Here is a 20,027-nt window from a genome sequence, read left to right on the forward strand (position 1 = left end):
CGTTTTTAAAAATCACTTTTTCCAAATCACACTTTTTGAAATCACAAACCCAAACGAACCCTTACTCAAACCCATTGTATGTCGGGTCGGGCTGGGCCGGGCCGTGGAACCGGCTCGCCGGCCTAGAGGGTTAGAGACGGTAATACCAGGAACCATTCACAAAAATCAAATGCTGAAACTTTTGGTCACAAGTAAGAATTCAAAATGTTTACTATTCCTCCAATGAGGAGCAATTGAAAAATGAGTGAGTGAAACGTGGGCGACCTGCACAACTCCACCAGGTAGCCGCCAGCAAACAGAAAAAGTCTCAACCTCCACATTTCAAAGTCAAAGTCTTCCCTCCCCTTTCCCTTCCCCAACCTTTGAAACCCTCTTGTTCTGTGTTCTCTATATATCTCCACAACGCAGCCACACCCATCAATCCGCAGATTATACCCAGAAAAGGAAAGAAATGACCTTCCAAATCCAACCCAGATTACTCTTCCTTGTTGTTTTTCTGTTAGTGGCACCAAAAGCATCAGAAGCAGCAGGCATATACACGCCAGGCTTAACCCTCTCCGTCTCCAACGCGAACGATGTGTGGTCCTCCCCAGGCTCCACCTTCTTCCTAGGCTTCCGCCCCATCTCCACCGACCTCCCCAACTCCTTCATCGCCTCCATCTACTACTCCGGCGGCGTCCCCATCTGGACAGCAGGCTCCACCCCAGTGGACTCCTTGGCCTCCCTCCAGTTCCTCTCCTCCGGCGCCCTCCGTCTCCTCAACGGCTCCGGCCATACCGTTTGGGACTCCGGCACTGCTGACAAAGGCGTCTCCTCCGCCTCCCTCGATGACTCCGGCAACCTCTCCCTCTTCCGAAACGACACCGTCGTCTGGTCCTCCTTCGACAACCCCACTGACACGGTCGTGCCGTCCCAGAACTTCACCACCAGTAAGGTTCTGCGATCTGGGTTGTACTCCTTTCATCTTATTAATTCTGGGAATCTCACGCTTCGTTGGAACGATAGTATTGTATATTTCACTAGGGGTTTGAATTCCTCGTTTAATGTCAATTTGACTTCCCCGAGTCTGGGAATACAGAACATTGGGATTCTGTCGATTTTCGATCCCACTTTGCCTAGTGGGGTTATCATGGCTTACAGCAATGATTATGCCGAGAATAGGGACACTCTGAGATATTTGAAGCTGGATGGTGATGGGAATTTGAGGATATATAGCTCCGATAGTGGGAGTGGGACTCAAATAGCGAGATGGGCAGCTGTTGAGGATCAATGTCAGGTTTTTGGGTACTGTGGGAATATGGGAATTTGTAGTTTCAATGATTCGGGCCCGATTTGCGGGTGCCCATCTCAGAATTTCGAGCTAGTTGATCCAAAAGATAGTAGGCAAGGGTGTAAGAGGAAGGTGGAGACTGTGGATTGTCCAGGGAGTCCGACTATGTTGGATATGGAAAATACACAGTTCCTAACATACCCTCCGGAGACAGATTCGCAGGTTTTCTTTGTGGGTATATCCGCGTGTAGGTCGAATTGTCTTGTGAGTCCTAGTTGCGATGCTTCAACTTCGTTGTCAGATGGGACGGGGTTGTGTTATATCAAGCCTCCAGGTTTTATTAGTGGCTATCAGAGTCCGGCACTGCCGAGCAGTTCATATGTCAAGGTTTGCTCGCCAGTGGATCCAAACCCATCACCTTATGCACAGCTTACTGGGAAGGGCGGTGGTTGGAGGATGCATCCGTGGGTTGTGGCTGTTGTGGTTATAGGTACTATTTTGGGTTTGGTTGCCATGGAGGGTAGTTTGTGGTGGTGGTGTTGTAGAAACAGCCCTAAGTTCGGAGTATTGTCAGCTCACTATGCTCTTCTTGAGTATGCTTCTGGTGCTCCAGTCCAGTTCACATATAAGGAGCTCCAGCGCGCAACCAAGGGATTCAAGGAGAAGCTTGGAACTGGAGGATTTGGTGCTGTTTACAAAGGGATTCTTTCTAATAAAACGGTTGCTGCAGTGAAGCAACTTGAGGGAATTGAACAGGGGGAAAAACAGTTTAGAATGGAGGTTGCAACTATAAGTAGCACCCATCATTTGAATTTGGTGAGATTGATTGGTTTTTGCTCCGAAGGACGCCATAGGCTTCTAGTATACGAGTTCATGAAAAATGGGTCTCTTGATAATTTCCTTTTCGTATCAGAAGGTCAGTCAGGAAAATTGTTGAATTGGGAATACCGGTTCAACATTGCCCTTGGTACTGCAAAGGGGTTCACATACCTTCACGAGGAGTGTCGAGACTGCATTGTCCACTGTGATATAAAGCCAGAAAACATTCTCTTGGATGAGAACTATGCTGCCAAAGTCTCAGATTTTGGTCTTGCCAAGCTGATTAATCCAAAGGACCATAGATACCGAACCTTGACAAGCGTCAGAGGTACTAGAGGATATTTGGCACCAGAATGGCTGGCAAATCTTCCAATAACTTCAAAATCTGATGTTTATGGTTATGGTATGGTTCTTTTGGAGATAGTGAGTGGGAGACGTAATTTCGAAGTTTCTGCAGAAACCCATCGGCAAAAGTTCTGTGTGTGGGCATATGAAGAGTTTGAGAAGGGTAATGTCAAGGCAATTCTTGACAAGAGGCTTGCTGACCAAGAGGTTGATATGGAGCAAGTGGTGAGGGCAGTTAAAGTCAGCTTTTGGTGCATCCAGGAGCAACCGTCACAGAGACCAATGATGAGCAAAGTGGTGCAGATGTTAGAAGGGATTACAGAGATTGAGAGGCCACCTGCCCCTAAGGCCTTGACTGAAGGGTCCATTAATGGAAGCAGCATAAATGTGACCAGCAACATTAGTGCTTTCTCCACCACTGCAGTTTCAGTCCCAGCTCCCTCTTCATCTTCATCATTCCAAACCACAGGAGTTTCACTTCATGCTTCAGGGAAGAATATAGAGAGGGCATCATCATCCCTTTTACGATCATACACAGAGGTCCATAGTGAAGTTTAATTGCATGCTTATATTTTTCCTCACAAACTGCCTTTGGGTTCTCAATTTTCTCAACCAGATTTTACAAAAGCTTGAAAGAAGTAAGGTTTTGTGCTCCAATTACCATACATGATATTGGTATATTATATTGTAGAAATTGTTACTACCATAGTATATATTGTTCTCATCCTCTTTGCAACTATGGATGAGCAATTTGTACAGGTTCTCAATCTGAGTTAATCCATTAAATGTGTAATTAATCGTGAGAAGAACCATTATATGCTAAACATTTTTCTTCCCAACTTGTCATTGTTGCAGTTTCCAAGATTTGGATTGTGGGATAATATTCTTCTAATGTAAAAAGAACAGATGACTATAATAAACCATCCAAAATGATATTTTGTGGCCCTTTTTAACAACTTTTCATAAAAATAATAGTACCCTACTAGTGCTTGTTGATTGCAGGGCATTTGTCTTGCTTGGATCTCAGAAAGAACAAGGTGAAGCTTTGAAATTGCTGAAAAAACCATGTCAAACTCATGAGCATTCTTTTGATTTGTGACTTCCATTTCTTTTTCAAAATCCAAACGTAGGGGAATTGGATAATCAGTCTTTCGTGGAATGAGTCTTGCAGCAATGAATATTGTGATGTTTGGTGAAAGATCGTTTTCCAACGGTTTGAAAGATCAATGCACCCCCTATATTTCATTTCTTGCATATTTGTTTATGCCAAGGAAGTCAAAAGTCCTCTATTACTTTCCAACCTCGCATGAGGCAAAAATTATTATTCATTGAAAAAAAAAAAAAAGAGGCATGTTACATGTAGTTTCCTTTGGGAGACGCCCTACATTTGTAGGTTAAGATATTTATATGTGAAATGATGCTTACTCTGAAGTGTTGTTTACTCTCTGACGTGGCTCGCTGCTGTGAAAATCACTATTAAATTTTGGACGGGTTAATTCGTATGTTTCACATCAATGTTAATTTTCACTGCTACATTAAACACCGGAGAATAAGCACTTGGAAGTACATGCAATATTTCTCTATTTATATTGGTACCATTTCCTTGTCCATATTCTAAATGAGTGGTGTTAGGGACATTACAACTTTTATTATAATTCCCTTACAAACTAATATAGTGCTTACGCAGTAAACAATTAAATTTAATTGTGGCTAATACGGTAGTGCCACGTGACTGCAACGTCAGTTTGTAAGTCCACAGATCACTTACCCAGTTAATCACTAAACTATTATATTTGATTGTGGCTAATGCGAGAGTCTCACTTAGATTGTCACGCCAGTTTGAAAAATTATAGTTAATATGTTGGACCGTTTCAATGAACTTGTTTTCAGTTAACAATGTAATGCGAGCCAGCCCCTGATGCTGTGGATAAGAAGCCAACTGCAAAATCTCAAATATTGTACGCGTGCTTATGCCACCAAATCTTAAATTAGCAGTGAATGCCTTCCCAACTGCCAACATTAATCATTCAAGGTTCTTTGCCCAGCTATTTGGAGATCAACAACATTAATCATCTCTGCTATTTCTCTAAGGGAATATTATTCCTCAAGTTAAAGCAGAATATTTTTAAGTCTCTTTTTCAGCTTGTCCTTCATGGTAGCCTCTCTCTGGTCCAATACCTCTTACAGGTAGATAAAGGGCCAGAGGCAACATAGGTCATTAACTGAACAATTGATAATAATGGAGAAACTGCAGTTGTTCTCCTCAAATTTACACCCAAATTTTTACAAGTTTTCAATTGACCTTTAAACTACTTTGCTCTTTCGCTTAGCCCCTCGCCGTTAGGATTTTATATTAACTTGCACGGCAAACGCATCATGCGACCCACCCATAACATAAAATGTCTATTATAAGCCCCATGGATGACTGTTTTTCTTCTTCTTTTTTGAATATATATATATATATATATATATATATATATTTTTTTCATGAGAGGTATTCTTGTCATTTTAGATCATGTGTGTCACATGTGACCCATTTTCTTTCGGGTTTAACAAAAATAATCCTAACAAAGGGAGTTTAGCGAAAGGGCCAAGTAGTTTGAGAGGACATTGCAATTTTTTAAAGTTTGAGAGGATGTCGCAATTTGGGTGCAAATTTGAGGGGAGTTAAGTATGGTTTTCCTATTATGAAATTGAATCACCAAGTCTACTGGCCCACTGGCAATGAAGAGAAACTGAGGCATCAGACAGACTGACCAAAAATAAAGCATTGAATAGAAGCAGGAACAACAAATTAAAATATTGAATTTACAAATCAAATAAAAAATATTCCTTTCATCATAATGAATTGAATTGAATCAATTTTTAAATTTTACAAAATCTGTGCTGGTGGCCTGACACATACAAAGAAAACATATGGACCTATGGTAAGAATACAAACAAAATCGATTACTATCAGGTATTAATCACAAACTAAATTAGCTACACAGTGCTGCAGCTAATCAAACCCTACAAATCCAAGTAAATAACAACTATTTCCATGAAACTATTACCCTCCACAAGTCAATGTCAAGCCGCTAACTGAAGAACCAAAATAGAATCTGGAATCAAGAAATGCCAGTGTATGCAAAAATTCTGCAGGTTTTTGCCACTCATGCACTACACAGGCTTCAGCAGGCTGCCAGAGATGCTGAATGGATGTTACCAGATATTTTCCATTCTTATTTGAAATGGTCTTGTTTAAGAATTGCGTCAAAATCAGGGAATAGTTCTTCATCAGCATTCTGTCTCCAAGTTTCACCATTCATATGGACAAACCATGATACTTGAGGAGACAGGGATGAATATATATCTGCATATATTCGAAATAGCCACATATTACTCCAAATTTATTTGAAAACATTCTCACAGGATAGCTAGAAATCACTGGCGATTCATTTGAATTTTTTTTTTTTTTTTAAAAAAAAAAATTAAGTATTTTCAAATAATTAAAGGGAAACTAGGTATAAAACATAGCTTAATAAGAGCCTTAAATTTATAACTTCTCCTTATTGACCACGACTATTTACTTGAGTTTCATAACATTACTAGTGCAGAGCATATAGAAATTTCCACATGAAATTTGGCATGCTCAAGTAAAAAAAAAAATGCCTTATATATAACACTCCAATTTAAATGAGATCCGTAAATTGGAGGTAGTTTTTATTGTGAAAGAAGAGCAACAACTCATAAGTTACTTCAGCAACAAGTTTCTTTGTGATTAGTTCAGCCTATGTTAAAAATGTATATCATCAATTGTGATCAGAATCAGCAGCAGCAGCAGCAGCACCTCTCTCTCTCTCTCTCTCTCTCTCTCTCTCTCCATTGACAAAGAACAACTCAATGACAGACTCATGACAGATCTCTCTCTCTCTCTCTCTCTGGGAACTATATCCTTAACTCAATCTTACCATTGAAAAAGAACAAGTCAATGACAGACTCATGACAGATGGATGACTATTCGTAGCTGAACTAAACTTTGCTAGTGTTACAAGAAGGGACAGAGCCACCAAGTTACCATGTTCAGTAGGAGCATAACCCTGGGTCAGCCCGCATGTGTGGACAAGTTTTAATGATCAGGGGAGGCAATTTCCACCCTTTGGCATCTGCCCTCCTCCATTTTAATTAAAGTTTAAGTCCATTATATGAAGAAATCGCCATAATTACCAAAAGCAATTAGAATGACTTCAGGTTCTAATGGTCTAGTTGGTCTAGTGGCATCAAGCAGTGCTTCTTATGAAACCTCAATGTGTTAGATTGAAAGTTCAAGAAAACCAGAGTGGTAAGTTTTCTTCTTCTTCTTCTTCTTCTTCTTCTTTTTTGACAAGTCAAGACACCTATTATAGTCTCTTAGGACAAGGAATTAGTCTTTAGGCTTTGAGCATGTATTGTTGATCCTAACTACGCACTAGAAAAAAAAATAAATAAATAAATAAGGAACAAAAAGAAGTTCATATCTCAAAATACTGGCATTTTTTTACAAGAAAATATTACAGGACATGAACAGAAGAAAAAGCTAATATAATCAATCAATTATGTACACACAAGTAGACACAGTAAGAATGAGAGAGGGGCGGGGAGGTGGAGGGCACAATTTATTATATAAAACCTTCATCAAGAATCTATACAATTTTCCCCCTTACTTCCCTTGATAAACCAAGTGTGTAGTTATTGATGATAAAAATGTTTGATTATTTTTATATGAACAGAAATTTCCTACAAACTTGTCTAAAAGTGACATGTTTCCCTTAATATGTGAGAACTGAGAAGCACGTGTTTTTATTAATAGCATAAAAAACCATGTGAGAAGTTTATGCTATTAATAAAAACACGTGCTTCTCAGTTTTCACATACTAAGGGACACATGTCACTTTTAGAAACGGAGTTAGAAGAATTCCTCAAAAATTTATAAACATAGTTAGTGTGCTAATTATTAAGAATTTACGTGCTTCTGAGAAACCTATAAAGGTGAGCTTCAGTAGGCAAAATGTTGCACCAGGAGGTGCCTACAAATAACCAAAGTGCCAATTCATTGATGTTGGAATCTAGCCTGGGCACCTAACCTTTGCAAGAATATGAAAAACTGGGACGCAAACAAAAACCCACAAAAATTAAACCATACAATTGTAAATCACGTGCATCCATTTAGTTGGTGTATACGCATGGGTGTATGTCAACATGTTCACACTTACATACCTGTAACAGAAGCTGGATCCCGTTCTCTTGTACTATGCAATACCAAAGTCCCAGAAAGCACAACTATGAGTCCGCAAAGCACTGACACAATACTGCTAGCACTCTGACCAGACCAATCCTAGAAAAACAGAAAGAAAAAAATATAATACACTGAAATTAAAAATGCAAATTACTTCCAGCGAATGAATCAAAGATACCTTGAACATTATGGCACTGGCAAAAATTGTAAGTGATGTGAACAGAGCATAATAGATTGGAGAAACAACAGCTGCGTTGAATGTGTCCAAAGCCTGGGTCATTGATTTGCATTATTTTCTAAATAAAGACAGGACAAACAAATGGCACCAATTATAAACTACAGTGAAGTATATCTACAGAAAAACATTTTGAATCCATTTACAACTTTCTAGTGTTGCACGTGAATTGAAATGTGTCATTTCATTCTTTACAGTTGTGGATGTTTTGAACGTTAATTATGTTACATAAACAATATATTCTCGTCCATCATCTCATTCATATTAAGAACGAGCCAACGAAACTCCCTGAAGTATCATCCGAAATCCTATGGTCACCATGCCAACGATTCTTGATTAATCTCAAATATGATGACAAGTTACAGAGGAGCGGAGACCATTGCAGTCAAATTAAGATATCTAGAATCCACAACATCTTAGTTCTAAGTGTCGAAAACAATCCTCCTTTTCAGAAAGAACTTTTCTGGTATTTGAATAATACTAACCACCTCTACATCCAGAAAAGGAAAATAAGTAGATGAATAAATAAAAGGGCAAGAAGACATCAAGGCATTTAAGAGAAAGGTATACAAGTTATACATCTAAATCTCTGACTAAAGTCAAGTGCAACATATAAAAACACATATTCCTCAGCATTTTCTTTATTTTTTTCTTGGAGTAAGGAGAAGTCTTTATGATGCTAAATTGATATTAAATGCCATCATTAATCCCATGACCATTATTGTTACAAAACTCTCACAAGGACAGGAGCTGTAAATGATTCCAAAACACGCGAATACTTCTAGTGGTAACAAATTTTCCAACATTGATCATCACTAACAGATATTGATACTTGAGTTGAAAGATCGTGACAAACAAGCACTTGGGACAACACATGCTGAATGACTATTGTTAAGTATACATGTGTGAGTATAAAATGATTGAATCCCACATTGGAAAGATGTAAAAAGTGTGAGTGACTAATATAGCATAGTCTGGCCCAAAGCCATAAGCTTAAGCTTTGGGGTTGTATAGTGTTTCAACATGCTATATTATGGCTCCTTAAAAAAACTTCCCAAGTTATCAATCTCTCTAACGAGTAGTATCAAAGCCGATAGTGGTGTGCGGTATGGTAGATCGAGCAAAAGCACGAACAAAGGTCCCAGTCGTAGGGATAAACAGGTGCAAGGTGCAAGCATAGATGAGAGTCCTTGGAGTGAGAAAGGAAAAGGTTCATGCCATGGGCTTGAAAAGGGTTCCTGAAGTAGGAACAAATGTGCAAGCTGTGAGCATGGACAAGGAGTCTTTGGAGAATGAGTAAAAAGGTTCATGTCGCGGGCACAAACGAGAGTTCATAAAGTAGGGACAAAGGTGCATGGCACAGACAAACCCACATAGCCCACAAGTGATCTTGGAGAGGGCCCATAAGATTGATAAAAAAAGGCTTCCGTTTGAGGGGGAGTGTAGCAATGTGGCGATGGACTCAAACATGAGGGGGAGATTGTTGAGTATACATGTGTGAGTGTAAAAGGATTGAGTCCCATATTGGAAAGATATAAGTGTGAGTGGTTAATATAGCATAGTTGGGCCCAAACTCATAGGCTTAAGCTTTTTGGTTCAATAATGTTTCAACATGCTATATTATGGGCTCACTAAAAGACTCCCCAATGTATCAATCTCCCTAACAACTATCTACGCACACACCACCAAATAATTGAAAGGCACCTACACCAGGGAAGGAAGAGGACTGCCTCGCATTGTGAAGTCCAAAAACTCAAAGGGCCACCAACTGTTGTGTAGTCCATAAACTAAATGAACCACCAAGGACCAAGAGAGAGGGAGCGAGAGAGAGTTAAAACCTTGGATTGCAAGCCCATCTGACAAAGAAAGCTCACTACCTCTATCCCTAGGGTCCAAAAGTATGTCCCTTAAGACACAAGAAATATATAAATAAATGAACTAGGGTCCACCGGCATATCCTAGAAAAAGAACCTAGGGAAAGCAATTGCAATCCATACAAAGATTAAAAGAAGATAAAAACTATCATAGTTGTTGATGGCAAATGGTAGACTAGTGTTTTCAATAGATTCCCTATTCTAACATTCATGAGATAGCAGATCACGGAGAAGATCCAAGTGAGCTTCAGGAGAAAAATGGGTCCTGATTTAAATGCGTGTGATCACTTGTGTCAAGATTTTGAAATTGACTCAAACATTTAGCTGTCGGATGCCTAGATAATTAGACTGATGCTAGATGTGGTTGTTTCTGGACCAGGTCAGCTAAGAACTTAAAGTGCAGTCCCTATCTATGTTTTTAGCAGAGAAGTTCAGGTTGATTACCCAACCTTACAGATATGGAGGACCAGTTTCCATCAAAGACAGCATGGATACAGTTTCATAAAAGGCTATTCATGAAAGCAGAGTTTTGACAGGACAGAGATACATTTGAAGGTGGTGGAAAATGAAGTACTGAACATTGAAAATGTCTTAAACTAATGACTTTTTAGACTTTGAGGATTGGGTTTCTATTAAGTAATAAGTTACGTTTACACTGAGTCCTGAACTCACAACATTTTTCATTCTAGTTGCAATCTGTTATAGAGAGTGGAGTCTAAAGAGTGTGAGTTTTTTGTGCATTTTATGAACACTTCAAAATTTTCATATTTCAAGAAATCCAAAGGGGTGGGTGTGGGAGGAGGTGGGGATGGAAGCAAAAAAAGGAAGAAACAAAATCACTGACCTTGTTCAAATAATTCAGTTGAGTGATAACGCATGTAATTGCAACCATTACAAAAACCCATGTTTGGAATTGTGCTACCTGGCTTGAACCCTCCAATGTGAGTTTTATTGCAATACCTACAGCTTTAATACTCATAACCTGCAGAAGAAGCATAAAAGTCTGTTGTCTGCATGTGCTTCAAATGATTATCTAGGGATAGGATATTTTCGTAAGATGGACAGACAGCATATGCCCATAATTAGAAAAAGAAAATGATAATAGGAGCAACAGAACATATACTGCAAATACTATCATATTAAAAAGGCATTTTTGAGCAACTCTTTATGGAAGAACCAAGGAATGCTAACCGTCAGAGATCCAATTATGGAACATATGCCAACATAGACCATTATGTTTGTCTGCCCATGGCGTGGTTCAAAATACAAGATCAGCAACAAAGATACAGCTATTGCTGAGGCTGTATATAAAAGAAAGGCTGGACCAAAAACATGAAAACAATCAACATAGAGGAGAGAAAAACTAAACATAGAAACAGCAAAACAATGTTCAAAAAGTTTACCTGGTTGAGTCGCTAACTCCCAAATTTCTTCCACTGAAGTCAGACTACGTTCACTTGGAGCATGAAGCACAATGACTACAGACCCCACAATGCATAAGACACACCCCAGTATACCCATTTTCCCCAATTTTTCCTTCAAGAAGAAGTGTGCTAGAATGGCACTTGCAACAAAATGAACAACAAAGTCAAAACCACAAAATTATTCATCTGAAACACAAAGGTTGGCAGGTTGCATTTGGTTGCAGGGAAATGAAGCCATGGAATAGGGATTGAAGCCAAATTCTAATTCCAAAATCTGTTTGCTTATGAGGATAATATAAACTGAACAGAAAATGGATCACAAATCACAACTATTCCACGGCTAATCCAGTAGTTTGACTTTCAAAGATTTTGAATTTCAAATAAAATCTGGTTCTATTGCAACCAAGCACAGCAACACTAGAATTTAAACTAAGGGCATCAGATGCACCTAACAATTATACTCAAAGCTCCAAGTGGCGTCACAAGCACCGCAGGAGCAAATATGTAAGCGACAAAATTGGATAGTTCACCAACGATCACTGTCAAAATTTGAAATAAAAACAAATAGTTGGCTCATATTTCCTCACAGTTTTCCAAAATCAACACATTCACGATTCAACAATGCAAGACTTACTTGTCACCATGCCAATCCACCAAAGGGGCTCCTTCAGATACCCGTATCCACCCGAACCTTTATTCCATTAACCAGACAATCCACCATCACAATAATTCATATTAGTGAACTCAAGTTGCATACAATTTCAATTTTACAAGTAAAAATGAATTTGCTATATATATATATATATATATATATAAAATGCCTCTCATCACGATCCTATCATTGTAATCATCCCAATAAGTCATGGCAAAGGTTCTAATAATCAGCTCAATTGGGCAGTGAATACTGATATTGACTTGAGAAATTAATACTGCATTATTTTCAACTCTTTTTAAGTAAAAAATAAAAATAAAAATAATCCCCCAGAAAGAACTTGTAATTAACTAACTGCATTCTTCTGAAGTGAAAATAAACCAAACCCAAATGTGTAAAAGATGAACAGAATCAGCAAATTGAATCTGGAAATGACTGCTTACTGGCTCGAGTTCCCAAGGCGCCAGCCCGTCGGAGACCCAACTTCTTGATGATGAAGCTGGACCCAATAAACACACTAGAAACTGCAGCTAGAATAAACCCCTTGAGATTATCGTCGAAGGAGGCCGACAGGGATATTGCTTCTGGGTTCACCAAAGACGCAGCCATTGGTGGGTACAATTTCTCATCTGAACAATCACCCGAAAAAAGACACAAAATTGCCAACAAACCAAGAATATATCTACACCTACGTATATATATATATATATAAACACTGAATGTGCGCAGCAGTGGAGAAAACCAGCGATGGGTTCAACTTCAAGAAAGTGAATCTGACTAGGGAGTAAGATGAAAGTTCCCCCACCTGCCAGTCCAAAGGGATGGTCAGGGATCATTGGTAGCATATATATATACATTTTCTTTCATTCTAGGGAATTCATTGGATGTGCAAACTCGTAGCTCTGTTGCTGTACATGTACGCAATCCAAGGCCTCGTTTTTTTTTTTTTTTTATATCTATTTGACCATCGAGATCAGATAATCTGGGGTTTTCGTTGCGATCAACGGCCAATCTTGTCTTTTTATACTAAATTTGATGACATAGGTGAGTGGTGACGTGACCTACAAGGTAATTGCAGCTGAGCTCATGTGCTAGTTTTTTTTTTTTTTTATTAAATTCAAATCTAAAAATTCACATCTATCCTTGTTAAAGCTTGTGAGAATAAGATGCATTTAAAAAAAATGTACATGAGAATTATAGGCTTTAATAATTCTATTAAAAATGTATGTTGAAATAACGTAATTTAATAAATTGTGTTGAAAAAAAATTATTTCGTTCCAATTTGGAGAAAAAAGTCAATACTTTCCTATTTTTAGAACGTTTTATTACTCTAAATTTGGCGTTCTTTTTTTGTTTGAACAGTTCGTATAGAATCGTCTCCTTTGTCAAAATATGAGTGGCTTGATTACACTCCCGTTTGACATGATCAATCTGTCAATTGGAAAAAACAAAGTAATGAGACCTGCTAGGGGGTCACTCCACATTGTATCTATGATACTGTAATGTCATAATTAAATGTTCTACGATGTTGATCTTTGATCAATAATATTAAAATTTAAAAAAAAAAAAAAAAAATCTGATTCTGTAGCATTCCCTATCTTAAGGAAGCCCAAAGTTTTGGGCTTAGAATGTGCAAGCCCATTTAATTGGGTCTATGTTGGCTTATAAAATGAATCAAGAACCCATTAAGCAGAGGGTTAAAAAAATATTTTTTAATTGTATTTCGAATGTGATGTGTGGTTGAATGTTTGGGGTGATGTAGCACTTATGGCCTTATGGGAGGGTTTAAATTATCTAATTTTATGATTATTTTGTTTAATTAGTTTTTTATTAGGAAAATTTACAAAAGAGTACCCTAGTTTCAAAAACCCTAGCCACGTATGTCTCTCATTTTCTCTCTTTTTTGAATTTATTAGTATTGAATTTAAATTCATTAACACTTCATCTCATGCATTATGAACTTAACCCTTTTTGAGTCCAAGTTAATGTAAAAAAATGTTGGAGTGCTGTAGGGAGTTTTTTTATTTTTATTTTTTTGAAAAAAAAAGGACTACACCACTTTGATTTTTCAAAAAAAAAAAAAAAAATGCTAAACAAATACCCTAAGAAGAAATAATTTTGGGTGTGTGTGTTTTTGGAAGGGCCCCTACATGAAAAGTGAAAAAAGAATAATTTTTTTGTGTGGGTTTTGGATAGAGGAAACTATGCACCGTTTGTTTCGACATAAAATAATTTCCGTCGTAAAATATTTTCAATGAAATCATTTTTCTTCTTGAAAATATTTTTTGATGTTTGGCTTGTACGAAAAAATCACCAACGGCAAAAAACAGAATTCGGCAACTGCACCGAAATCTTTCCATTACCACCGGATTGGCCAAAATGGCTAGAATCCAACCGTTCTTTGGCCAAATCCCGACCAAAACAGTAGGAATTCGGCCAATTTGACCGAATTCTTGCCGTTCTCCTGCCAAATTCCGATGACGGCGGCTCGAAGTCGCCTGATTTCGGCGGCAATTGCCGAATTCCGTCATCGACAAGATTCCGACGGCCAACGTTATTGTCAAAATTTGGTGAGTGTCGCCAGATTCTGGCAATCGGATACCAAAATTCGAGACCTTCAACGGTAAACTGAAGCTACCAACAAACTCAAATGTTCGGCAATGATGGATTCCCATAAACATGCGGGCAAGAATGAAAAGTTTAAATTCGGAAAATGATTTACTGTTTTGAAAATCATAAATCGTTTTCCAAAAATTAAAGAAATTTTTATGGTCAAACTGAAAATTATTTCCGTTGACCATTATTTTCACTACCACCAAACATCGTAAAATGCCAAAAACATTTTTTCGAAAAACATTTTACGCCGAAACAAGCAGAGCATAAATGAAAAAAATAAAAAAATAAAGAAAAAAGAAAAAAATAAAGAAAAAGAAGAAGAAAGAAGAAAAGAAAAGAAAGAAAGAAGAAGAAGAAAGAAAAATGAGAAGTAATTGACTCAAGCTGGAGGAACATTATAACGAAGATGAGTGCTATGCATACTCCAAGCAGGGGTGTACACAACTGGTTGCGATTGCTGTTATTTGCTCATAACCGCAACCTCAACCGAGGTCCTCGGTTATTCCTATTTTAACAACCGCAACTGGTCTAACCGTAATTGGTAGACCGGTTACGGTTATTACCAACTGCCGGTTATCCAGTTATTTTAAACCGGTTATTAACTAAGTAACCGGTTTTATTTTATTGTTGAATTTTTCTATTTTTTTTTTATTAAAAAAAAAAAATCCAATATTTGACATTTAGTTACATCATTTTATATCCTTCCATGTTTTATTTAAATTACTAACTAGATTTATATCTCTAATTAGTGTACCAAAACAACTAAAGTTAGCTAAGTCTGTAAGTCTGCTTAAAGCATGAAGCAAATAAAACATTCCTTGAACATGATCTAGGTTGGCATGAAGCAAAAAAAAAAAAAATCAGCAATGCTACTACACTTAACAGACAGAGAAGAACACTGTTGAACTTCGATTTATTGAACTGGGTGCATGCCATTTCAAACAGACAGAGAAGTGGGTGGACTTAATTGTGAGGAATTTTAGAAGCTCGTTCTATGGCAAAGTGCTGTTCATCCAAACTTGTGCGAGAATGATAGATAATAGCAGCCATGGAGGTCGTGCCGTAGTCACCTCAGTAGTTATAGCACCACTCCATCTTTCTATATTTTGTTATTCTACATTCTGATTGCATTTTATGGAGTTGGGTTTTGTGGAAATGAATTAATATATATATATATATATATATAATTATATATAATAGAAAAACCGGTTACCGGTTACCGATTACTCGGTTATTAACCGGTTTTTTTAAATGTTATAACCGGTAACCGCAACCGGATACCTGGTTATCCGGTTATGATTATTTTCGGTTTTTCGATTAGCAGTCGACGGTTATTAGCAGTTACTGGTTACCGGTTATTTCCGGTTAATAACCATCTTACTTGTACACCTCTAACTTCAAGTGTTTACCATTAAATATTCACTTATTGATATACATGGCAGTGAAAATCACCATTAGATGAAATAGCAAATGAAAGTATATATAGCATCCAATAATGATTGTCACTATCACGTGAGGCAGTGATCACTTTGAAGTGTACCTAACATTTCTCTATTATAATTTAGGAGACGAATGTCGACATGCAACATTGATTTACATAAAGTCATATTTTTTTATGTTTGTTTTGAAGAGAAGACAACTAAATAAGGAAAAAAAAAATTAATTTAAGTGAGATAGACATTATTTTTTACTAGAAAGCTAGGCAAAGCATATATATTAAAAAAAATAAAATAAAATAAAATATAGGGTTTGTGGGTGGGTTTCTTCAATCTTCCATATTGGCCTTGATCAATCATGTTACATCAACATATATTTGATAGTGATTTGCCAAATATTAAAGTTATTCTTCAACCCTGAAATTAATGTACCACATGAGAGTCTGCAGTGTACCATAAAAAATAATTACTTTACACAAGAATCACAACTTTTGCCCAACAAAATAATTTTTTATTTTTTCAAAAAAGAACTCATTCTCTCCTTATATAACCCTTAAATCACTCATATAAGAGTGCCAAGGCTCTTTTATATATGAAATTAAATTAGTGACCAATTACAAATGGAGAAATAATTGAATTAATGGGGTATAATTTGTGTAATAACTGTTCAACTTTGTGACATATACTCTTTCACAATAAATTAAGTTATATATGTGTGTGTATTTTTAGTCTTAAAATTAATCTAGACCCCTATCAAAATTAAATTTGACCCTTCATACATATTTTAGCCCATCCAAATGAGAAATTGCAGTTCCAACCCTGAGCATTCACATCCAATCCTTTAAACAACATTTTTCTTCAAATTATGAAGAACCACACCTTAAAATCACTATACATCCAATTTTTACTCATCCTTCATTTTTTTTTTTAAATAAAACAAAAAAAAAATGCTATAGCAATCTTTGGTATAAGAAAGATCATTGTAAATCATTTATTTCTTATTTTATTAATTTATCTCTTAAAAGGGAGTCATTCTCTAAAATAAAAAATGAGAAGTACGTAGAATGGTTTTCAAAAGTGGTTGTCCAAAATAGAAAAAATGAAACTGTTCTTCAAAATTTGAAAAAAAAAATAAAAAAATTAATAATTGTAAATGCGGATGCAAATGCACTAAAAAACTAAAGTTGGAGATTAAGATAATGCATCACAATCACTCACATTGTGCCAATCAAAGTGACACAAGCTTCTCTTTTATATATATATATATATATATATATATATATATATATATATATATATATATTGTAACGACCCACCCTCAATGACACAATATTGTCCGCTTTTGGCTCACCAAACTAAACTTTCCAGGAGGTCACCCATCCTGGGATTGCTCTCGCAGAAGCACGCTTAACTGCGGAGTTCTGATAGGTTCATGGTCATCACGGCTTTAAAACGCGTTGTGTCATAAATGGTGCATTTATACATATAAGCACATCCTCATTCCCAGGCGATGTGGGACGTCACAATCACCCCCTCTTTGGACCCAGCGTCCCCGCTGGCGTCTCTCATTGGGCTTGTGCACGCTCCCACCATCTCAGGCTGGGAACCTGGCTCTGATACCATTTGTAACGACCCACCCCCAATGACACAATATTGTCCGCTTTTGGCTCCCCATACCAGACTTCTCAGGATGGGTGACCTTCTGAGAAGTCTAGTATGGAGAGCCAAATATATATATATATATATATATTCATTTGTAAATCTCTCTAGCTAGCTAGACTATGGAACATTGAGTCATATCATATTAATTAATTACATCATTAGTTTGCCACAACACAAGCCATGCGCAAACATTAATAATAGGGCCGAATATCGATGTGACTTTTCTTTGATCCTTTTGGTACGTAAAGATATATTAATAAGACTATATATATATATATATATATGCCTCAACTTAAAGAAACAAGAACAAAAAGCAAAGAGATATGCATATATAAAAGAGTGTGATTTTTTTTGTGGGAATGATTATATATAATATAATAAGCAGCCCTATATGAAGGATTCTTAAAACTTAAAAGATCTCGACAATGAGGTTAAAATTTGTCCCTTTGCTTCTTTTGATGCACTAATCTTTGTAATCAACTTTAACTGCCTCAAGATGCGGTTTTGGACCATTTAGCATAAGTTCCACTCTCAATACCTAACTAGCGAGCCATCACCTTTTCCCCCCCCCCCCCAAAAAAATAGAAATAAAAATTGAAGCATCTCTTAAGAACCTTGATTAATTAATATTATTACGACCAACGTATAAACTTTACAAAAAAAAAAAAAAAAAAGCTATTTAGAAACTTAAAAAAAGGAAAAAAAAAAAAAAAAAAAAAAAAAAAAACCCCGACAGCCGCCCCAATTGGGACCGAAGGTGGCGCACGGCCACCCCCCATCAGCCGAGGTGGCTCACAAGCCACCCCTCTTTTTTTTTTTACTTTTTTCAACAACAAATTTTTTTAGAAGTTTTTAATATTTAGGTTTAATATATTTATATTATTTTTATTAAGAGTGACACATATCATCGTTCTATTGATGCTGACGTGACACATTGAAGGAATCAGTCAGGAATTTTGACGGAATTGATATTTTTGTATACCCTGGGGACCTCTGAATTATTTTTTATATCGCAAAGAACGAAATTTGTAAATTACACCAACAACATTGACTGATTTTACATTTTTCTTTAGAAAAACAAAAAATTAATTTGCACTACCACGTCATTCGAATTCTATAACAATCTAATATTAAATAACGTTACTTGTACAAAAATAAGGTTGTATACTTGTAGGGCCGCACGATAAATTTTGAGGCTTAAAACGACAAGTTTAAGTGAATGACTTATCACTTCTTATATTTAAATACTAATTAAATTAAATTTATTATAATATTTATATTTATATTTTAATATGTCAATTAGAGCATTTTTTTTTTTTTTGTAAAATGTATTTTAAAACTTTTTTTTAATAACTTATTAGATATATAATACTTATCACTTGATTTAAAGACAAAAAATAATAAGATTTAAAGAAAAATAAAGAGAAAAATGGAAATAAGTTATATAACGATTGATTTGTAATTAATATCACATACCGCGGAAAAAATTGTTGGACATTGAAGATTCACTGAAAGTGTAATTCTATCTCTTATGCACAACGCAAAATAACAATGAGAATTTATGCATTTTGAAGACTTTTCATATTTGTCTAAATATTCAATTCAAAAAAAACATTGGAGAAGAAACTATGCATGTTGAACTAATTTCATGAATGTAAAAATGTGGCTTTTAAAAAGAATAAATAAGTGGGACTTTCCAAGAATTTATGGATTTTTTTTTTTACTTTCAATTTGTAATTCTTTTGCATGATTGAGGGCCTAAATTATAAATTATTTATTAAAATTTTACCATATTAGAGTTGGAAATAACATTTATTGTACAATTATTAAGTGGGGGCCTTAATTAAAGAGTATTTTATTAACTTTTTACCATATTAGAGCCTTAAAATATTTTTTTAGGCCTTACTTTTTTACCATACTTATGCAAAATATATATATATAGTCTTATTCAACTAGGGACCTTAAGTCATAACTTAGGGTTGGCTTATATATATTAGTTGAGGGTCTTATTCAATTAGGGACCTTAAGTCATAACTTAGGGCTGGCTTAAGCCCTAAGTTATGACTTTAGCCAGCCCTAAGTTATGACTTAAGGTCCCTAATTGAATAAGACCCTCAACTAATATATATATACATATAAAAAAGTAATAACTTAAGGTCCCTAATTGAATAATATATATATATTAGTTGAGGGTCTTATTCAATTAGGGACCTTAAGTCATAACTTAGGGCTCAAGCCGCCCACGATAGTTGGATATATTAGAGAAAGGAATATGGTAGAAACAATAAGAAAACAATAGTGGGGAAGTCACTTAATGGTACCTTCAATTCATGTATAAAGAATAAGAAAGTGCCCAGCTCGCATGTTCAATCTCGTGCATGCTCTAATATAATGGCATAGTAGAAAGTGTATTGTCTTTTGGCCCACGTCCATGCCTCTT

The 20,027-nt window shown here is 36.3% G+C and overlaps 2 protein-coding genes across 3 annotated transcripts; one reads left to right on the forward strand and one right to left on the reverse strand.

Moving 5' to 3' along the window:
- Nucleotides 1-272: 272 nt before the first annotated feature.
- On the forward strand, nt 273-3,273 carry LOC133865968 (G-type lectin S-receptor-like serine/threonine-protein kinase At1g34300). The gene has a single exon (XM_062302506.1). It carries the CDS (start codon nt 452-454, stop codon nt 2,990-2,992), a length of 2,541 nt encoding a protein of 846 aa, XP_062158490.1. The 5' UTR covers nt 273-451; the 3' UTR covers nt 2,993-3,273.
- Nucleotides 3,274-5,249: 1,976 nt separating this feature from the next.
- Nucleotides 5,250-12,703, reverse strand: LOC133866664 (probable magnesium transporter NIPA6). 2 transcript variants are annotated; one of them, XM_062303265.1, is made up of 9 exons: nt 12,317-12,701; nt 11,856-11,912; nt 11,670-11,760; nt 11,201-11,361; nt 10,989-11,116; nt 10,642-10,779; nt 7,867-7,959; nt 7,670-7,787; nt 5,250-5,786 (listed from the first exon to the last, which is right to left on the reverse strand). In XM_062303265.1, exons 1-9 carry the CDS (start codon nt 12,480-12,482, stop codon nt 5,656-5,658), a joined length of 1,083 nt encoding a protein of 360 aa, XP_062159249.1. In that variant the 5' UTR covers nt 12,483-12,701; the 3' UTR covers nt 5,250-5,655. The 2 variants fall into 2 exon arrangements, 1 of the variants encoding a protein (XP_062159249.1); XR_009899906.1 differs by having other exon boundaries at nt 5,649-5,786; nt 7,867-7,984; nt 12,317-12,703.
- Nucleotides 12,704-20,027: the final 7,324 nt, after the last annotated feature.

Source organism: Alnus glutinosa, chromosome 4, assembly GCF_958979055.1.
Source record: "Alnus glutinosa chromosome 4, dhAlnGlut1.1, whole genome shotgun sequence".
NCBI lineage: Eukaryota > Viridiplantae > Streptophyta > Magnoliopsida > Fagales > Betulaceae > Alnus > Alnus glutinosa.